At 44.5% G+C, this 16,604-nt stretch overlaps 1 protein-coding gene across 1 annotated transcript; it reads left to right on the forward strand.

The window, feature by feature from the left end:
- Positions 1 to 6,357: 6,357 nt before the first annotated feature.
- mrps9 (mitochondrial ribosomal protein S9) lies at positions 6,358 to 16,395 on the forward strand. Its single transcript, XM_067502207.1, has 11 exons — positions 6,358 to 6,499; positions 6,819 to 7,001; positions 10,610 to 10,672; positions 11,258 to 11,288; positions 11,368 to 11,447; positions 13,112 to 13,197; positions 13,327 to 13,402; positions 13,492 to 13,660; positions 14,032 to 14,140; positions 14,920 to 15,089; positions 16,048 to 16,395. Exons 1-11 carry the CDS (start codon positions 6,401 to 6,403, stop codon positions 16,137 to 16,139), a joined length of 1,158 nt encoding a protein of 385 aa, XP_067358308.1. The 5' UTR covers positions 6,358 to 6,400; the 3' UTR covers positions 16,140 to 16,395.
- The last annotated feature ends 209 nt before the right edge of the window (positions 16,396 to 16,604 follow it).

The following is a 16,604-nucleotide window of genomic DNA, read 5'->3' on the forward strand; positions in this document are numbered from 1 at the left end:
GAGCCAGTGGGGCTTTAGGGACCCACCGCCACCCTGGGGACCAGGCTTGGACCACTGTGGGAAACCCTTTCTGACAGGACAGGGATGACGATGGTGGAGGCGCAGCGAGCGGAAGTTTTTCTTGGGTCATTCTCAGTTGTTTTCCATAGATCTCAAGTTTCTCCTCGTCCAGTCTCGGATCCAGGTCCTCTTCCTCTCCCGATAGAGCGGGCAGGGGTGGCAGCTGGTGTCTCCAGGCCCCCCTGGTTCAACCCCGCGTGTAATGGTTTCCTTCCTTCCCCAAGCCGCTCACCTGAAAAACGAGTCGTGTGGAAGACTGGGAGGAAAAATAGTAATCTTTTCATCCCAGGGTTGGACTGAAGTAACCCTTGAGCTGTAGAGGAAACCCAATACTGCCTCCAGCTCGCTGTCTGAGAGGACTGAATAAAGGGGGGTGGGGGCCACCCGAGAGGAGGGGGTGAATAAAGTGGTTCCATGTGAGAGATGGATGTGAAGTCTGGCAAAGACAGGCATTGACACCCCGAACACCCCTTTTTCTCCCTTCTTTCTCATACCACCTGACAGAGTCCCACCGGCTGGTCTGGACATGGTAAAATCTTCCTGGACACGGATACAAGTCTCCTCTCTTTTTTCTCATTACTGGCCTAACCTACTCCATAGACATTTCCTTTCCCCCCGTTCTGTCCATATAACGTCTACGCTTTACGGAGTATTGAACCCATTAGGTCCTTAAGATCTAAAGGAAGCAGTCAGCTAGTGCCTCCTCGAATCAGGACAGAGTCCAGTGATGAGGTACTCAGCTTCTATGTGCTTTCATGTCTAAGCTAAGGGCTTTTCAAACCTCTACATTTAAGCCAAAATGTGGACAAGACGTCGAAAACCTGTTTTCTGCTGAACACGATTATCCACCTCTCGTTCTGCAGCAGTTTTTACTGTGTTGCTCTACTTCCTCCTTCGTATGTTCTGTTTTACTCTGCACTGCCGTCGCTCAGTCCTACACTTTTTCTGTTGTTTCACCTTTGCACTCTGTTTATATGTAATTAATTAGTTAATATGTGATACAGTTCTGTTAAGCTGTCCGTCTATTCTACTTTGTTCTAATTTAGTGCACTTTTTATTCTGTCCAACTATGTAAAGACTACTACATTCAGTCACAGTCATTCCTCTGCTTTTCTAATTTGAAACCCTCTCAAAGTGCCTCGTGAAGATCCCTTCTGTTCAGGTATCTTCCTCCCCTGTGGAGCTGCTCTGAGGAGGCGGTCTAATATCTGCAGACATCTATGGCCGCCGCCCAATCTGTTGCACGCTCCGTTCATTTCACGCGCTGCCAGAAGTGCTTTGTAATTATCCTGATATTGATGAAGGCTGATTCCAGCAGGTAATCGCTGGCAGTTCAGCTGTTTTTACGCATCTCAGCAAAATGTCTCTATCCATTAACAGTGGCAAATTAATTTTCCCTCAATGGCCATACTTGTTGATAATATACGAATGGGTGTGTGCAAGCATGTGTGAGCTTGAGAAGGCGAGTAATCATTTACAGAGCTCCGAACCATGGTTTACCTCACACAAAGATGGCTGTGGGTGTTAGTTTGACACTACACAGTGGCGGGTGACACACTGCTGCATGTGTTCATTAAAGCTACTGCAGTGGCGACAGCAGCATTTAGAAAAGTAAGGCTGCAAGTAGAAGTTGTAGAAATCAAAATAGCAGTGGCGGTGTTGTATTAATAGGAACAGGAATGAGAGTAAGAAGGTGATTATGACCGAAAAGGAAACAGAAATGAAAGAAATGAGGATGGAAATGGGCAAAGCAGCTTTATTTATATAGCACATTGCAAACATGGAGGCAACTCATTCTATAGGAACAAGGAAAAACTGCCAAATGAGATCAAACTATGAGATAGTAATGACAATTAAAGACCATTTCTGCTCCCACAGAATATAAATGGGTGTGAAATTGTAACAGAAGTAGAAATGGGAATCGTCCCAGAAACATAAGAATAGATCTGCGTGCAGAAGTAGAAGGAACCCCACCACCCACTGTGACCTCCACGTAGTGGAATTATCACCTTTGGGACAACTGAGAAACGATAACCATGTAAAATTCGAATCCTGCTGTATTGACCGGCGGATCTAATGACGTGGGTGCAGCAGGTGGAAGTCTGAGTACCTCTGGCCTTCTTGCTGTTTCCATGTCGAGGCTGAAACTTCACAGCGACACTTCATGGAGCAGTTGTTTCATCTCCCAGAGAGCACAGACCACCTATAAGAGACTTTTTATGTCTGTTTTTTCCACATATAATATGCCCTTCATTCATGATGAGAAATGAATTCAATTGGCCTGTAGAGATCATATGCTGTGCACTGCAAGATCAACATGCGCCTGGTGGAAGGAAAACATGCCGCTAAGTGATTTATGGCATAAATGACCACTTAGGCTTAAATACACCATTTCTACAACCCTCTGTGATGTAATGTGGTACATTGGAGATCCCTTTCACCACAGCACTGAGGATAAATAAATACGGTTTAGAAGAGTAAATGAGCTTGAGCAAAGTGGCCCTTTGAGTCCCCATGTTTGTGGAGCAACCATAATGGATTCTTTAGAGCCGTGAACGGTTTATAGGCATGACAGCCATGTTTCGGCAAGATGGGCTTATCCCTACGCAAGGCGCTAAGGATATTAGGGAATCAGCGTAAAGCAGCATGGAAATGATGACTGGAGCAAAGCCTCATCTCGCTGGTGTTATAAGCCCTCAGTTCTGCAGCTCTCCATCCTCGGGAAACAGGGGCAAAGAGTGGGCTTGGCACAGCTCCACCGCTTGATATCCTCCATTATTTCTTGCCCCATCGCCGTTTCAGGCGCACAATTAAAAGGATGTCACTCAAGTCTGGGGATGGGACAAATTGAGAGGAGGTCAATGTCGCCTATTGTGGACATTGTGGGGTTTCCTTTTCCAGACGGTGCAGGAATCCCCGTTGTCCGTACGGAGATCTGTTGGAACAGTTGGAGGAGAGCCAGCTCTCTAATGCCTGACTCTGGGTTACAGCCTTTACATGAATCATCGGCACATGCCAAACACGGGAACAGACGCCTGTAAGGTTTCCTACATTAGATTTGGCAATTCACCATTTTCACAGCAACTCTTGTTGCTTCTTGGTAACAAAAACTGGCTCGTGAAATAAACACATTCTCCGGTTTGCAGTCGGTCTTGCATCACTACAGTGTGATGCAGGCTTTACCTAACGCCTCCACCCAGTCCGCCCACGGTGGCTCGCCTGTCGGACCCAGGCCACAACAGAAAGGTGATTAATGTTTCACCCCTCACCCCCCACTGTGAATTAGACACCATGGGTCGAAACTATTTTTCTTGGTGAGCGGGAGCACGCTTGTGGCTAAAAAAACAGGGCAAACGCTGTTCATCATCTGCCCGACGACAGCCCTCCTCGGGGCAAATTACCCACGCGGCCGTATCGACTGGCACGGGCCGGGAGTCAGCGCCCCTTCACTTTGATGAATCTCCTCGTCTTCTTGTTCCAACTCTATCAAAGTAATCTAAGTGAGGACACACAGCATTGATCTGTAAACGCAGCGTAGTACTGTACTGAAAACACACACTGAGAGACAACAGGACCCACAATTACAATATTAAACCCAAATTAGGATTAAGCAAAAGGAAGTCTGAGTGTCATGTATTATAAATGACCACCATGTTTGTGCACATGTTTAAATATGAACAGAGCAGTGCTCACTTAAAAGTTATGACATTGTTTGAATACCGATGTTATTAATATTACGATTCTATTTCCAGCTGGTCACTTTGTTTTGTGAACAATTTTGACTATATCGGAGCTTTTTCTGAGCTTATTGAAAATGTGTTTTTCAGTTCAACCAATATGGCTGATCAACAGTAAACAGCTCTTCAACAATAAATTCTATAACTTGAAATTCAGGTGCTAACTGGAGGAACTATCCCGTGAGACGTCCTGCAACATTTACAGAACATAATGCTCGTGCATAATAGTTGTGTGCATTGCAAAGCCAAAACATAGCTACAGTATGTCTGTGTCCTGTTACACAATTACTTCCGATGTCTGTGAAAGATAAAAAAAAGCCTTCAAAACTGACGGATTAAATTCATACAGCAGAGGTTGAAACTCGCCAGACAAATTAAGACTTAAACGTTTTACCTGTTTTCCCACTTCATCTAAGCAGCATTAGCTCAGCAACAGGCATCTCAATATGACCGTGAAGACAAAATAAATCGACATGTGCCGCTGAACAAGGCACTTGACCTCCTAACAATGTGAAAACTGTGGTTGTGTAAAACATGTTGCTACGTGATGCTCTGAAAGGACCTCAGTCATCACTCCCTGGGGGAACAAAGCTTATTTTCATCTTGATCTATAAAGTTTGGTTAAAGCGGCAGCTTGTGCTCGTCTATTTGAGGATTCCGCACAAAGTGTTGTGTTAATCCGTGGCGGCACTGCCCAGCACCGACTGCACCACATATGCAAAACAATCTGTTTTATGTGTAGCTGTGCCAACATGTTTGGCAGAGGGCGACTGAGACTTTTTTGTGTGTGTGTGTGTGTGTGTGTGTATGTGTGTGGGTTATTTCTGATAACTCATGTGGATCCGTTGCTTTAAATCCTGTGGTGTTAGATTGACGGTGTTGTCAGTGGTCGTACATGGGAGACAGATGGTGCACAATGCCGTTTGCAGTAAACCGGACGGTGCCTTAGCACATCCTTACAAATGCAAAGTTATTTGTTTCTGGGGTCAAAGATAGTTGCGTGTGTTACGCAAAAACAATAGCAAAGTCCGAACCCTTTGTAGAAAGAGGTGCCTGTTAGAAAACCACTGAAATTACTTAAATGAAGTCAAAGTTCAATTGTGTATTATGTATTAAACAGTATTGTTTCTTTTCTGCAGGATTGGGTCTAGAAATGGTGTTTAATAATAATAATAATAACAATAACAATTGATTTTATTTATCTCCATTTCTTCAAAACACCCAAGCTCACTAAACAAATATATCAAAATAAAAAATTGACAGAAACACAACGATGCAATGCAATAAAATCAAATATTTTCTAATACGGCAATAAAGTCAATCATATAATCAGCTAAAAGCTGCATTATAATAATGCGATTAAAAAAGAGAAAGTCTTAAAGTTTACCCAACAGTCTCAGCGTGAAGTTAGAAAAAGCTTTCGTTCCCGAATATATTTACAAATATTAATTATTATATAATAATAATCACAAGTACAAGTCCCTACCACTTTCTGAGTCTGGCCAGAGGGAATTAATCTGATTTTTGAGGAGGCCTGTGCCACCGCTGGCCTCCCCTCACGCCCCCACTCATGCTCTTTTGCAAATTTCCAACAATAAATTATTAAAAGGGTTGTCATTTTCATAATTTTACATTTGTTTTTAGCTGTCTTAAGTTCAGGATCCAGTCAAGATCTTCTGTTCACTGACAACCTCCGAAAGCAGAACACAAGGAACAGTTTAATCCTGGATGACAGCAGATTTTGCTCTTGGCTGGACCATGTGGCCAACATGTTTTGGATTTCTATCATCATCCTGAACAGCACCAGTTTTCAATGAGCTGTGGCATTTGTGATGTGTGGACTGATGTCTGAGATCTTAAAAAAGCTGTGTTAAATTTACCAGCCCATCTTCAATTGTTTTAAAATGTGTGAGCTTTGTTGGGATGTACACATTTTGTATTTGCCTCATTTGTCATTTCAGGCAGATTGTGAAACTTTGTGGTCTGTTGTCATGTGTGTTGAATTATCCACTTCACTCCCATTTTTCTTTACTTTTTTCTTTTCCTTTTTGTTCTTTTGCTTAAAAAAACCTTTTTACTTTTACTTTCATGCATAGATGGATCATAGATTTTGATTACTGCTCATTGTATCGCTCCATATAACACTGCAAAATAAAACAGCTCAACATTGTCCGCTGTGTCTAAAAAATATAACACATTAAAAAACATTTTTAAGTATTTGCCGTATTTGGTGCCTGTACACCTGTAGCACACTGGCTGTAGTTGTGAAATTAGCAGAGTAAAAATTACAATAATTATCAATATTATTAACATTCAACAATTACATGCAACAATTCTGCTGCGTCTGGCTAAGTTTATTATAAATAAGAAATTATTATTACATTCAAAAAGTTTACATGTTATTTACATGTTATTTACCCACAGCTTTGGAGAGCTCCCCTTTGTAAATTATATATTTTCATTATATTTTATTTATATTGTAATAATTTCATATTTTAACTTCTGTCTTAACTTACTTTCTATAATTTTTATAAAATTGTGTCACGTGTCTAGTACAGTCTAACACTTCCGTCCTTGACGTCACTTCTGTCAAAAAAAAAAAGATGGCGGCGTCCAGTTTACGAACCGTGGGTTCGTTGCTGGCTAAATGTGGGAATTGCAGTTCGAGTTTAAGTGCGTTTACTTCATCGTTGAGCCGGCAGGTAAAGTGTGATTTTATCCGTAATAAATTAGTCACCTATGTATTTTTGAAATAATGGATTGAAATGATTCACAGAGCACAAACACTGACGTCCTTGAGTTAGCGTGTCTGCGTATGTTACCCGAAACTGGCCCCACGATTACTCGAAATAAGCGGCAAAGCACCTCGCATTTAGTTTTGTCGTGTTTTACACACTGTTTTATATCTTTATTTAAGTTACCTAACATTTAACAGCACTTCGGCTGTACTATGGCGTTGCTCCAGACGTTTGTCGAGTTCCATGTCTCACAATAACAACTGCTTCCCCCCCCCCCCTCCAGGTCCTGAGCAGGCAGATATGTGTGAGCTCTGCCCTCCGCAGAAAGAACCTGGCCGCTGCCGGACCGGAGAAGTTTACGTTGGAGATCATTCAGAAGCAGGTGGAGGAGTTTAACATCGGGAAAAGGCACCTGGCCAACATGATGGGAGAAGACCCCGACAACTTCACTCAGGAAGACGTAGATGTAAGACAAATGTATTGTTGTCTCTTTTTGTGTCTTTCACCTCTTTCGCAGCACCAAGCATTTATTTTTTTTGGTTATCATTTTGTCACCGATGATGCACACCAGTAACAAAAAGGGCGAATGAATGACAGAGCTATTAAGAATCTCTGCTACATTTTTATATTTGCACACATTTTCCAATATGTCCTAAATATTGAATAATATTGTAGTTTATTTTAAATCAGTCCTACATATGCTGCTACAAATACTGGCTGTAGACCACAGATGCATTATTCTGCTACTGATAATAGCGCTAATCAATGCAATACTGCATTATTTCTGAGTGGTGTTTGTTGAAAGTTGTAGGCACTTACAGAGACTATTCATTGAATCCATATATTTGTTGTTATATTTAACGTTTTCAGTAGCAACTCAAATGCACTGACAGTATTTTGCATTCAGTCAGTGATTAATTTCTTCTTACGTAATAACAAATCTAGTTGCGGTAATTGGTATATTTATCCAGGAAAACACTAATTTCTCCACCATCTATATGCACAACTGGTAAAGACGCGCAGGTGAATTGGCCGGGGATTCAAGATTCAAACCACCTTACTGATCCCACGGGAAATTGGTGTTGCCTTGTTACAGCTGCTCTCCACGTGAAAAAGTAGAAAAGAAAAGCAAGACATTAGACAAGAGAGGGGAATGTGGCCGTTTTAAAGTTGAGCTTCCATGACTAGTGACACACACTGTGACACACACTGAGTTCTTTACTGTGGCTGAAGGAGACACAAAGTTTGCAATTTGTAATAGCTGTGAAGCCAAAATAAGCCACGGAGGAACAACCAAAGAAATATTCACCCAACTTATTCAGACTCTTAAAACACCATCTTCATGCTAAACATGACCAATTTCTAGAAGCTAGCAAACCTACAGCTAGTGATATTTCTTAGATGTTGTGCTGACAGAATTGAATAGAATAGATGGACCTGAGGAAGGATGCTTTTGCATCAGAAGCATCCATGATCCAAGATCTGACACACAAGCACCTGCGGCCAAAAAGCCTTGTAGTGCGCTGCTTGCATTACATGACGAAATACTGAAGCAGAGGTCTGAGGCGGAGCGACTGGAGGCCAGCTCTTCGTCTGTGCAGGTACATAGGTAACTGTCGGAGTTGCCTGTCAGCAGGAGCGAAAAAGCGTTGAGCTATCGGAGGACGAATTCGAATCTTTTCCCTGCTCTTGCTCCACTTGCACGAGCCTCCCTCTCTGCCCCGTGTACAAGCAGTGCATAGTTTGACTGGACATATCCTAGCTGAGAGAAGAAACGGATTAAATAAAAGAAAGGTCCAAATGTTTGCGTTCGCGGTCAATTATAGTTCTTAGAGTATTGGAAAACAAAAAGTGGAAATGGGAATCAACACAGACGATACGAATCCGTGCATCAGTTTCTGATCACCATTTTAAAAGTGCAGATATGTAATGAGTAATGGCGTTGAGTGGGTGGATTAAAGGCCAGATGCCTCCTCATATTTAAAACTATTTGGCCCAAAGTTGGGGTAAAACTGCGCGTCACACAGTGTGACAGGTAGAAGTCCAGATACGTCGGCGTTCTCTGCGCATTTGTGTAATTGCGTTGTGAAAACAGGCTTTGTTCCGTCTGCTTTCCTTTCTTCCACTGTGCTACAGTCTGCTCCAACACCAACGGCCCAAGAAAATATTCTATCACTGCGCAGTTATTATCTGTGGGTGGAGATGGAAATGTGATTTTACTAACAAGGACACGGACACGTTGGATTGTTGCTGAGTGGCATTTGTTGTCAGAGACACACCAACGTCTGACATCTGCAGCTTATATCATTTTATTAGAGGATTGTAGCCCACCCTCACAGTTCTCCATGCTTATCTTCTCATGAGGTGGAGAATTAAATCACCAGGCATGCAAGTATTTAAAGTGGTGATTAGGTTCCACTTTTCATCGCTGGACAGGTTTTGTTTTAAAGCTCTGTGCATCATCATCATCATCATCATTCGCATCAGTGGTCTCCAGCAGCAGCAGCAGGCAGGTGGGGCCAGCCCCGGCTAATCCACTGTGTCAGGGATATTAACACACACCCCAGCGTGCTTATTCCAGATTTTGGCAGTACGTTAGCCCTCACTGCTCCAGCCATTTAGCTCGATTTCCCACTCTCCCCTCGCCCAGTCCCCAGTGTCCCTCACAAGTAATGAAGAGAGATGTTGGCGCCAGGCTGTGAAAGCTGAAGTGACGGCCGGCGGCCCAAACTTTGATGTGAGGCGGGAAAGAGGAAAATGTGGGTGGACTGGAGACGAGTGAAGCCGGGCGCCTGATAAATCCCTCAACTCTCGGGTTTGGAGTCCAGGGTCTTCAGGTGTGACGGCGATAAAGACCCAGGAAAAATGAAAAGGATGTTTACAGCCAAGTGGAGAAATTAACACCAGGCAGAAGATGGTTTGTGACGGTTCTATAAAAGTTGTGAAAATATCAGATCATTGCGTTGACAGAATTAATCCACAACAATGTGAATAATTGTCGAAATGATTAAGCAGTGAGCACCAGGAGGTCACTGCAGCCCATCGTGAGCTGCTGTGTCCGGAGACGCGAGAGCGGCAGGCGTCCTGTGTTTTGGAGCTTCGCAAGCGAAAGAAAGAAGTTTTGAATCTTGTCATCCAGCCTGTTAAAAATGTGGCGTGAACTTGTCGTCAAAATTTGTAACATTTGACACCACCCGCTCTGTGGTGACGCTCACTGGAATGCGTGACACCCAGATTGCCGCTCTTCCTGTTTCTTCCTCTGCCACTCTCTCCTTGGCCCTCTGGGACCTCAACCATATTGTCCCCAGGCTCCTGGGACACACATGTGTCTCTTTATCTTCCCCACTTCTCACTGCCTGTCCTTTTCTTTCCCTCTTCACTTTTTACCCTTTAACTCCCCCCCCACCCCCCCCACCCCCTTCCTCTTCCTGCCTCTCACACTTTCACACACGCGCGCACACATTTCCCTCGACTGGCCCTTTTTCTTTCTGCTTTCCGTCGTTTTGACAACCTTAAAGGCAGCAACCTGCTCCCTCCGTGCAGCACCTGCTCCCTCACTAATTGAAACGACAGAGGAGGAAAAACCAAAGGAAGAAGATGAAGAGGAGGAGGAGGAGGAGCGGGGAGAGACTGCGCGATGAAGGAAGAGAGAGATGAACAGACTGTCATGATGAGTGTGGCGGGGCCAGCACACTTCCTGTCTCCTTCTCTTCGCTCACACACACATACACACTTGTAGTGCCATCTGTAGCACTGCTAATAACACACACACACACACACACAGCAGAGGCTGAACTTGGAGTGAACCGTCGGATGTCCACAGTGTCCTCTGCTCACTGTCAACAAAGCCAGAAACTTGTGCCTTTTTCTGCTCGTTTTCTCCTCCAACAGTTCCTAACAAACACACGCTCGCCTTTCCTTGAACCCGCGAGCAGCTTGCGCCGCCTCCTCTGTCACTCTCGCTGTCGTTCATTAGTGTGACCTCTGTTGTCCGGAGGCGTCAGCATTGTCATAATGTGCCATCTCTCAAACTTAATTTTTCATTTATTAATTTATTGCCTGTCTCACCCACAGAGGAGCATCGCCTACCTCTTCCCCTCTGGCCTGTTTGAGAAGAAAGCGCGGCCCCTCATGAAGGTAAGTGCACGTTTGCATATATCAAACATAGTTTCCCATTTGTGTATCACTGTCACTAATGTTTGAGAAGCTGGAAATAAGTAGTTTTTAGGATATAAATCAAACTGATGTCATTTATTGTAGTTGAGCTTTTTTTTTTTTTAAGCTGCAGTTTCAAAATAAAACTCCAAGTTTCTTGGGGCAGTGGTTCCTAACGTTCAATTCAGGACGGACAAGACTCCTGGAACCATCCAAAAGACATGAAATGTCCAAAAACAGACATTAAATGACCTATTTCAAATGGAGGAAACAGAAAAACCATGACTTTACACCAAATAGAAACAAGACTTCAAAAGCAAACTACTACAGTAATGTTTTCTAATAAACCTGCTATGTATTTGTGTGTGGTACAGTTATTCTGTCTGCAAGTTTTAAACTTGTCCAAACAAATGAAGCCATTGAACAGTTTTAACTCAAACTAGATGTGAATCCCACTGAGTATTGGCAGAAAATGCCCAAATGCTTTGATACTCAAAAGAACCAAAATATTGGAAATGTCCTTTTACATTATATACATTTAATGTTTTCTCCTGTTTCCATTTGCAGCATCCAGACGAAATATTTCCCAAGCAGAGAGGTATGTAATCTGAGCACCTGATCTCCTGTTACAGTAGTGTGAGCTTCTTGTAAGCTGATCTTCTTCCTTCTGTCCACAGCTGTCCAGTGGGGGGCGGACGGACGACCTTTCCACTTCCTGTTTTACACCGGCAAACAGTCCTACTACTGCCTCATGCATGTGAGTACTGCAGGAAGCCGCGTTATTCTGCATGATTTTGTGTCCAAGTGAAAATCGTGTTTGAGGTGTGGCACGTCTGGCTTGTCAGGCTTTGTCCCGCCACGGGGAGCAACTGCTCCTCGGGGATTTGGAAGCGAGCGAGCGAGGCGGGGCACAGCCAGGTGGGCGTGTAGGGATAAAGGAGGGGAAGCAGAAACCCCCAGGGAGGCTCGGGATAGGGTAAGCTGCTCCTCACCTCTGAGCAGCCCTCTTCCTCCTCCTCCTCCTCCTCCTCCTGTTTTTCCCCTCTTTCTCCATCTTTTGTTGTTTTCAGCGGTTTCCTTCCTGGCTGCTGCTCCTGCTGCTGACCTTGTTCAAAGACGTTTCGTAGATAAGAAACGTGTCTGTATCTTAAACGGAGGGAGGTGTGATCTCTGAATATTGGTCGCTCTCCCTCACACACACACACACACACACACACTGTGCCCTGCAGCCACAAGCTGCACCCCCTGCTGCTAGTTTAAATAGGTATGTCAGACGTGTGTGTGTGTGTGTGTGTGTGTGTGTGAGAGCTGCCTCTGCATGATTACAGCCGCAATCTTTTTCTTTTGCTCCCGTTTCCTGTTTTTTTTCTCCTTCTTTCTCAACTTAAGTCCATTTCAATTTTATTTTAAACCATTATCATTAACTCCCCCCCCACACACACACACACACACCTCAGGAGTGTTTCCAGGAGGGGGCAGTGGTGTGTAACGCAGGCTTGCTGCTCGGCTGCTCGGCCAGTTTCCTCTGGCTGTTGTTGGGTTCAGCCAGCGTGGTACATTAACCCGCTCACTGCTCTGCTGAGCCCTTTATGGCCACAACCCTGAGGAAACCGAAAACACACCTAACACACACACACACACACACACAGATTCTCTCTCGTCACTTTGACTGCAACTAAACCCGCATATGAAACACAAACCCACTCCCAATAAAAGCAGCCTTGGCTGTGGCTTTATTGTGTCTTTTCAGTGGAATTAGTCCAATTTAAACGCTTCACTCCTTTTCCTCTCATGGCTGCGGCTCTAAACCCGAAGTGCTCGACGTGCGCGTGAAGGCCACTTATTGATGGGAACGAGTGGCGCTGTAGCTTTCTGTCTCTGTGACAGACGCAGGGTATCCAGACACCGGCCCCCCTCTCCTCTCCTTTCATCAGGCCAATCCATGCGAATTATTCCCGGCCATTGTAGGACCCAGTGCTCGCAAACGTGTAGCCAGCTTTCTATTATACTATTTTTGGGGCGGGGGAAAATTGGTTTTTGCTCGATGTTTGCTTTTTTTTTTTCCTCCGCTGGTCGGAGTGGCAGCGGATTAGGCACACTCTATCAAGAGGGAATTAAACAAACATCTGGTGAATAATTGACGGGGAAATGAGTTCTCACCCCGGCGCTGGGTGGCCGAGGTGGGGGCGAGTGCCTCAGGGACGTGACCGGCGTGCCCCACCTTCTCCCCCCACCCCCCAATCTGCCTGTCTGTCTGCACCCATCACCGTGTCATAAACCATATCATAAACGTACATGTTAGTCAGACCCAGCACCCAACCCCACACGTGAACGGCTTCCACCAAACCCACAAGGCCCACAAGAAGAAAGAGTCGAGTGTCAACCTGAATGTTGACAGATTGTCCTTCTTGCATATTTCAGGACACGTACGGCAAAATCCAGAACATAGAGAAGTATCAAGATCGTCTGAGAGCTAAAGGACTCTTCTCCCAGGATGTCAAGCAGATGTGAGTAGACGAACAGAGAAAGGTATCTGTAAAGTTCAGAGGTTGTTGTCATGTGTTGGAGACGCTTGACATACCTGTCTTCTTCCGTCCATTTGCTGACAAAATGTCAAATGCCGGTGTCTCCGTCAGCTTTCTGGGCAGCAGCAGGTGGCTGATGAAGGAGGAACTGGAGGCCCTGCTGGTGGAGGCCATCTCAGCTCATGACGTAAGAGCCGCCTTTTCCTCCCTCTACCTGCTGCTGACTTTCTCTTCCTATGGGCAAAGAATCTGAGACTCGCCTGTTGTTTTCCTCAGTACAACCACTTCATCCAGCTCATGGAGCGGCTGCTGTCGCTGCCCTACTGCGCCAAGGAGGAGGAGTTTGTCCTGCACTACCGCCGGCAGCTGGAGGCTCAGTCCAGGAAGCAGACGGTGCCGCCGCTCGACAGGGACGATAAAGGCGTGGCCTTCAGCACCGCAGATGGTAGATACACGCTGAACAGCGCAGCCGCTCTCAAATTCAGTTACCAGTTTGGATTTTTTGTTGCACGAGATAAAAAAAAAAAAAAAAAAAAACGTGTACACATCCAATAAGAAAAAGAGACAGAACTTCAATAATGACTAGGAACAGATTCAAAGTGTGACATGACTGCTCCATTTATAGACACTGCATTTATCTTTTTTCACTTTATCTGCCGGGGTGGGGGTCTTACCTGGGGGCCCATTTTCCCCTGATCTATCCATGCTTCTACACATCGGACACATGCTTCCACACATTCGCAGCCGTATTAAGTTCTAGGGTGTGATAAGAAACGTGCAGCAGAGTCGAGTGTGTGTGTGTCTGTTTGCTCTCAGGCCGCAGGAAGACGGCGACCTCCTCCGTGGTTCTTCGAGACTGCGGCTCTGGACGCGTCACCATCAATGGCCAGGACTACGTCCACTACTTCCCCGTCCTGCAGGACAGGTAGGAGAGCTGTGCCAGCACATCACAGGTGCTCTGCTGCAGCTGCTGTATACACACACACACACACACACACACACACACAAAATAAAATTTCCTTTAAAATGCAAGACAGGGTGTGTTTTACCCCCCCCCCCCCCACACACACACACACACTCCCCCACTCGCCCACCCCCTAAGAAATTAAGAAGCAGCTTTTTTTACTCTTCACAGCATTGCCTCGTTTTTTTTTTTTTTTTTTTTATTTATCTCCTTGTAGTAAGTTAATTACACAGCTGAGTGATTGTGTGTGTGTCTGTGTGTGACAATGTCCAGAGCTGGAGTTGTCACGCAGTGTGAGGACGGGCTGTAATTGGAGCAGAGAGGTGACAATTGACTTTGTCAGCAGCCATAGGCCATTCAGCCTGAGACGCCATCCAGAACAGAGACACTTTCTTTTTCTAACTCTCTATCTCTCACACACACACACACACCAACTTATCCTGTTCTTGCTGAGTCAGAAGTTACTCTGTAATATGTGGAGGTGAGATTGTAAAAGAAAGCTTTTCACGGCGCCAGGATCCTCTGTGCTTGTCTCAGAAGTCACCCAACCAGACATTAAATTACCTAAGCCGCTGCCGTTGATACCGCTATCTGTTAAATAGCACACACTCCTGCTCTGCCTATTCATCCCCGTTTCATTCTTTCGCCTCCTTTTTTATTATCTCTTCGTCATTTTTTTTTCACTTTTTTTCTTCTTTTTCCTGTCATCATTTTTTTTTTTTTTTTTTTTTTTAACTCAGAGAGCAGCTGATGTTCCCGCTTCAGTTCACGGGCACGCTGGCACGCTTCGACCTGGAGTGCACGGTGAGCGGCGGCGGCAGGTCCAGCCAGGCGGGGGCGCTGCGACTCGCCATCTCTCGCGCCCTGCTCAGCTTCTTGTCTGAGGGAGAGGTGGAGACAATGAGACAAGGTGGATGGATCATATTTTTTTGTACAGTACACTAATAATATAGTATAAATATAAACCAAACTAATGCATAAAAGCTTTTAGTTTAATTTTTTTTTCAGTCATAGAGTGGAAACCAACCAGTCCTTGTTGTTGTTTTTATTTTCCAAGAACCTGTGAGGCTTTGTAAAATGTAAATACTAGAAATACAAGCTATTAAATTGCAAAACTGAGAAGTGCAGTGAAAGACGAACGTAGCGTGAGGTTCATTGGCAACAGGTCAGTAGCATCACTGGGTATAAAAAGAGCGTCCCAGACAAGGTGAGGACAAAGACTGCGTGTGCGAGTAGTTTGTCAGCGTAAGAATAATGTTTCTCAACCTGAAATTGTAAAGAATTGTCATCATCACCAGCATCTCTGGTTCATAATATCATTGAAACATCGCATTGCAGCACTGGTGTCCTCAGTTTCCGGACACAGATGAAGCGAAACCCTCCCAACATGTTTAAAGCTTTAAATTAAAAATGAGCAAATAACACTCTTAGTTTCAACATGTACAACTGAATAAAGGTGTAAAGTGATTGGAGCATCATAGCATTTTATTTGCAATTTGCACAGCGTTCTTAACGTTTCTGGAAACAGTCCCCATTTTCAAGTGACCGTGTTTGCTCTGCTGGTCACAGCGTGTGACGTGAAACCTCAATATTTAATGCTGCGTTTAACAGCAGCAGCTATATGAAGTTACACGTCCCTGCAAAAGTACAAGAAAACTGTGGTTTGCTTTTATGATTTGTTTATTCCCCAGTGACCAGTTCAGATCTAAAGGTAATTTGTTTATTTCCATGACGGACAGAGCAGAATCTTGGAAGAAATAACAGTAATAGAAATAATGAATCCTCTGAAAGGCAGCTCGCCTGGATGAACCGGTGCGTCAGTGCTTTCTTCCACCTGGTTTCATCTGCCTTTCCTTTTTCATTTCCAGCTGGTCTGCTGACTCCCGACCCAAGAGTGAGAGAGAGGAAGAAGCCGGGACAGGAGGGAGCGAGGAAGAAATTCACTTGGAAGAAACGTTGAGGAAGAGGAGGATCTAAAACACGAAACATTCAGAATGACTCCTACAGATTCTTCATCTTTATCCCCAAAGACTGAGTCACATGCGGCGCTCAGATGTAAATTAAGCTCTCGAAGCAGCAGTTCCCACCTGCCAGACTCCAGGAGCTTGCACAGCGCCCCCTCAGCCACCAGGGGGCAGCATGTGTTAAGGAGTAAATACAACTAAATGGTTTTTTCAGCATATTCATAAATTAAAGTTTTGTTCACATAAAATGTATTGATTTGTCTTGTTCCTGGTTTTTATTATGAGAACTCCACCAATTTAGCATTTTTCATCCAGACTGTTGCAGAAAACCAAGAGATGTTGTATTTTTACATCCATCTTATTACTTGGCAAAATGAAGCACTTGCTTTTCCAACAGTGCAAAAATGTGTGGTGGGCCACGTCCTATTTTACAGCTTTATTATTTTCCACAAACACCCACA

The sequence above is a fragment of the Channa argus genome, chromosome 4, assembly GCF_033026475.1.
Source record: "Channa argus isolate prfri chromosome 4, Channa argus male v1.0, whole genome shotgun sequence".
In the NCBI taxonomy this organism is placed as follows: Eukaryota; Metazoa; Chordata; class Actinopteri; order Anabantiformes; family Channidae; genus Channa; species Channa argus.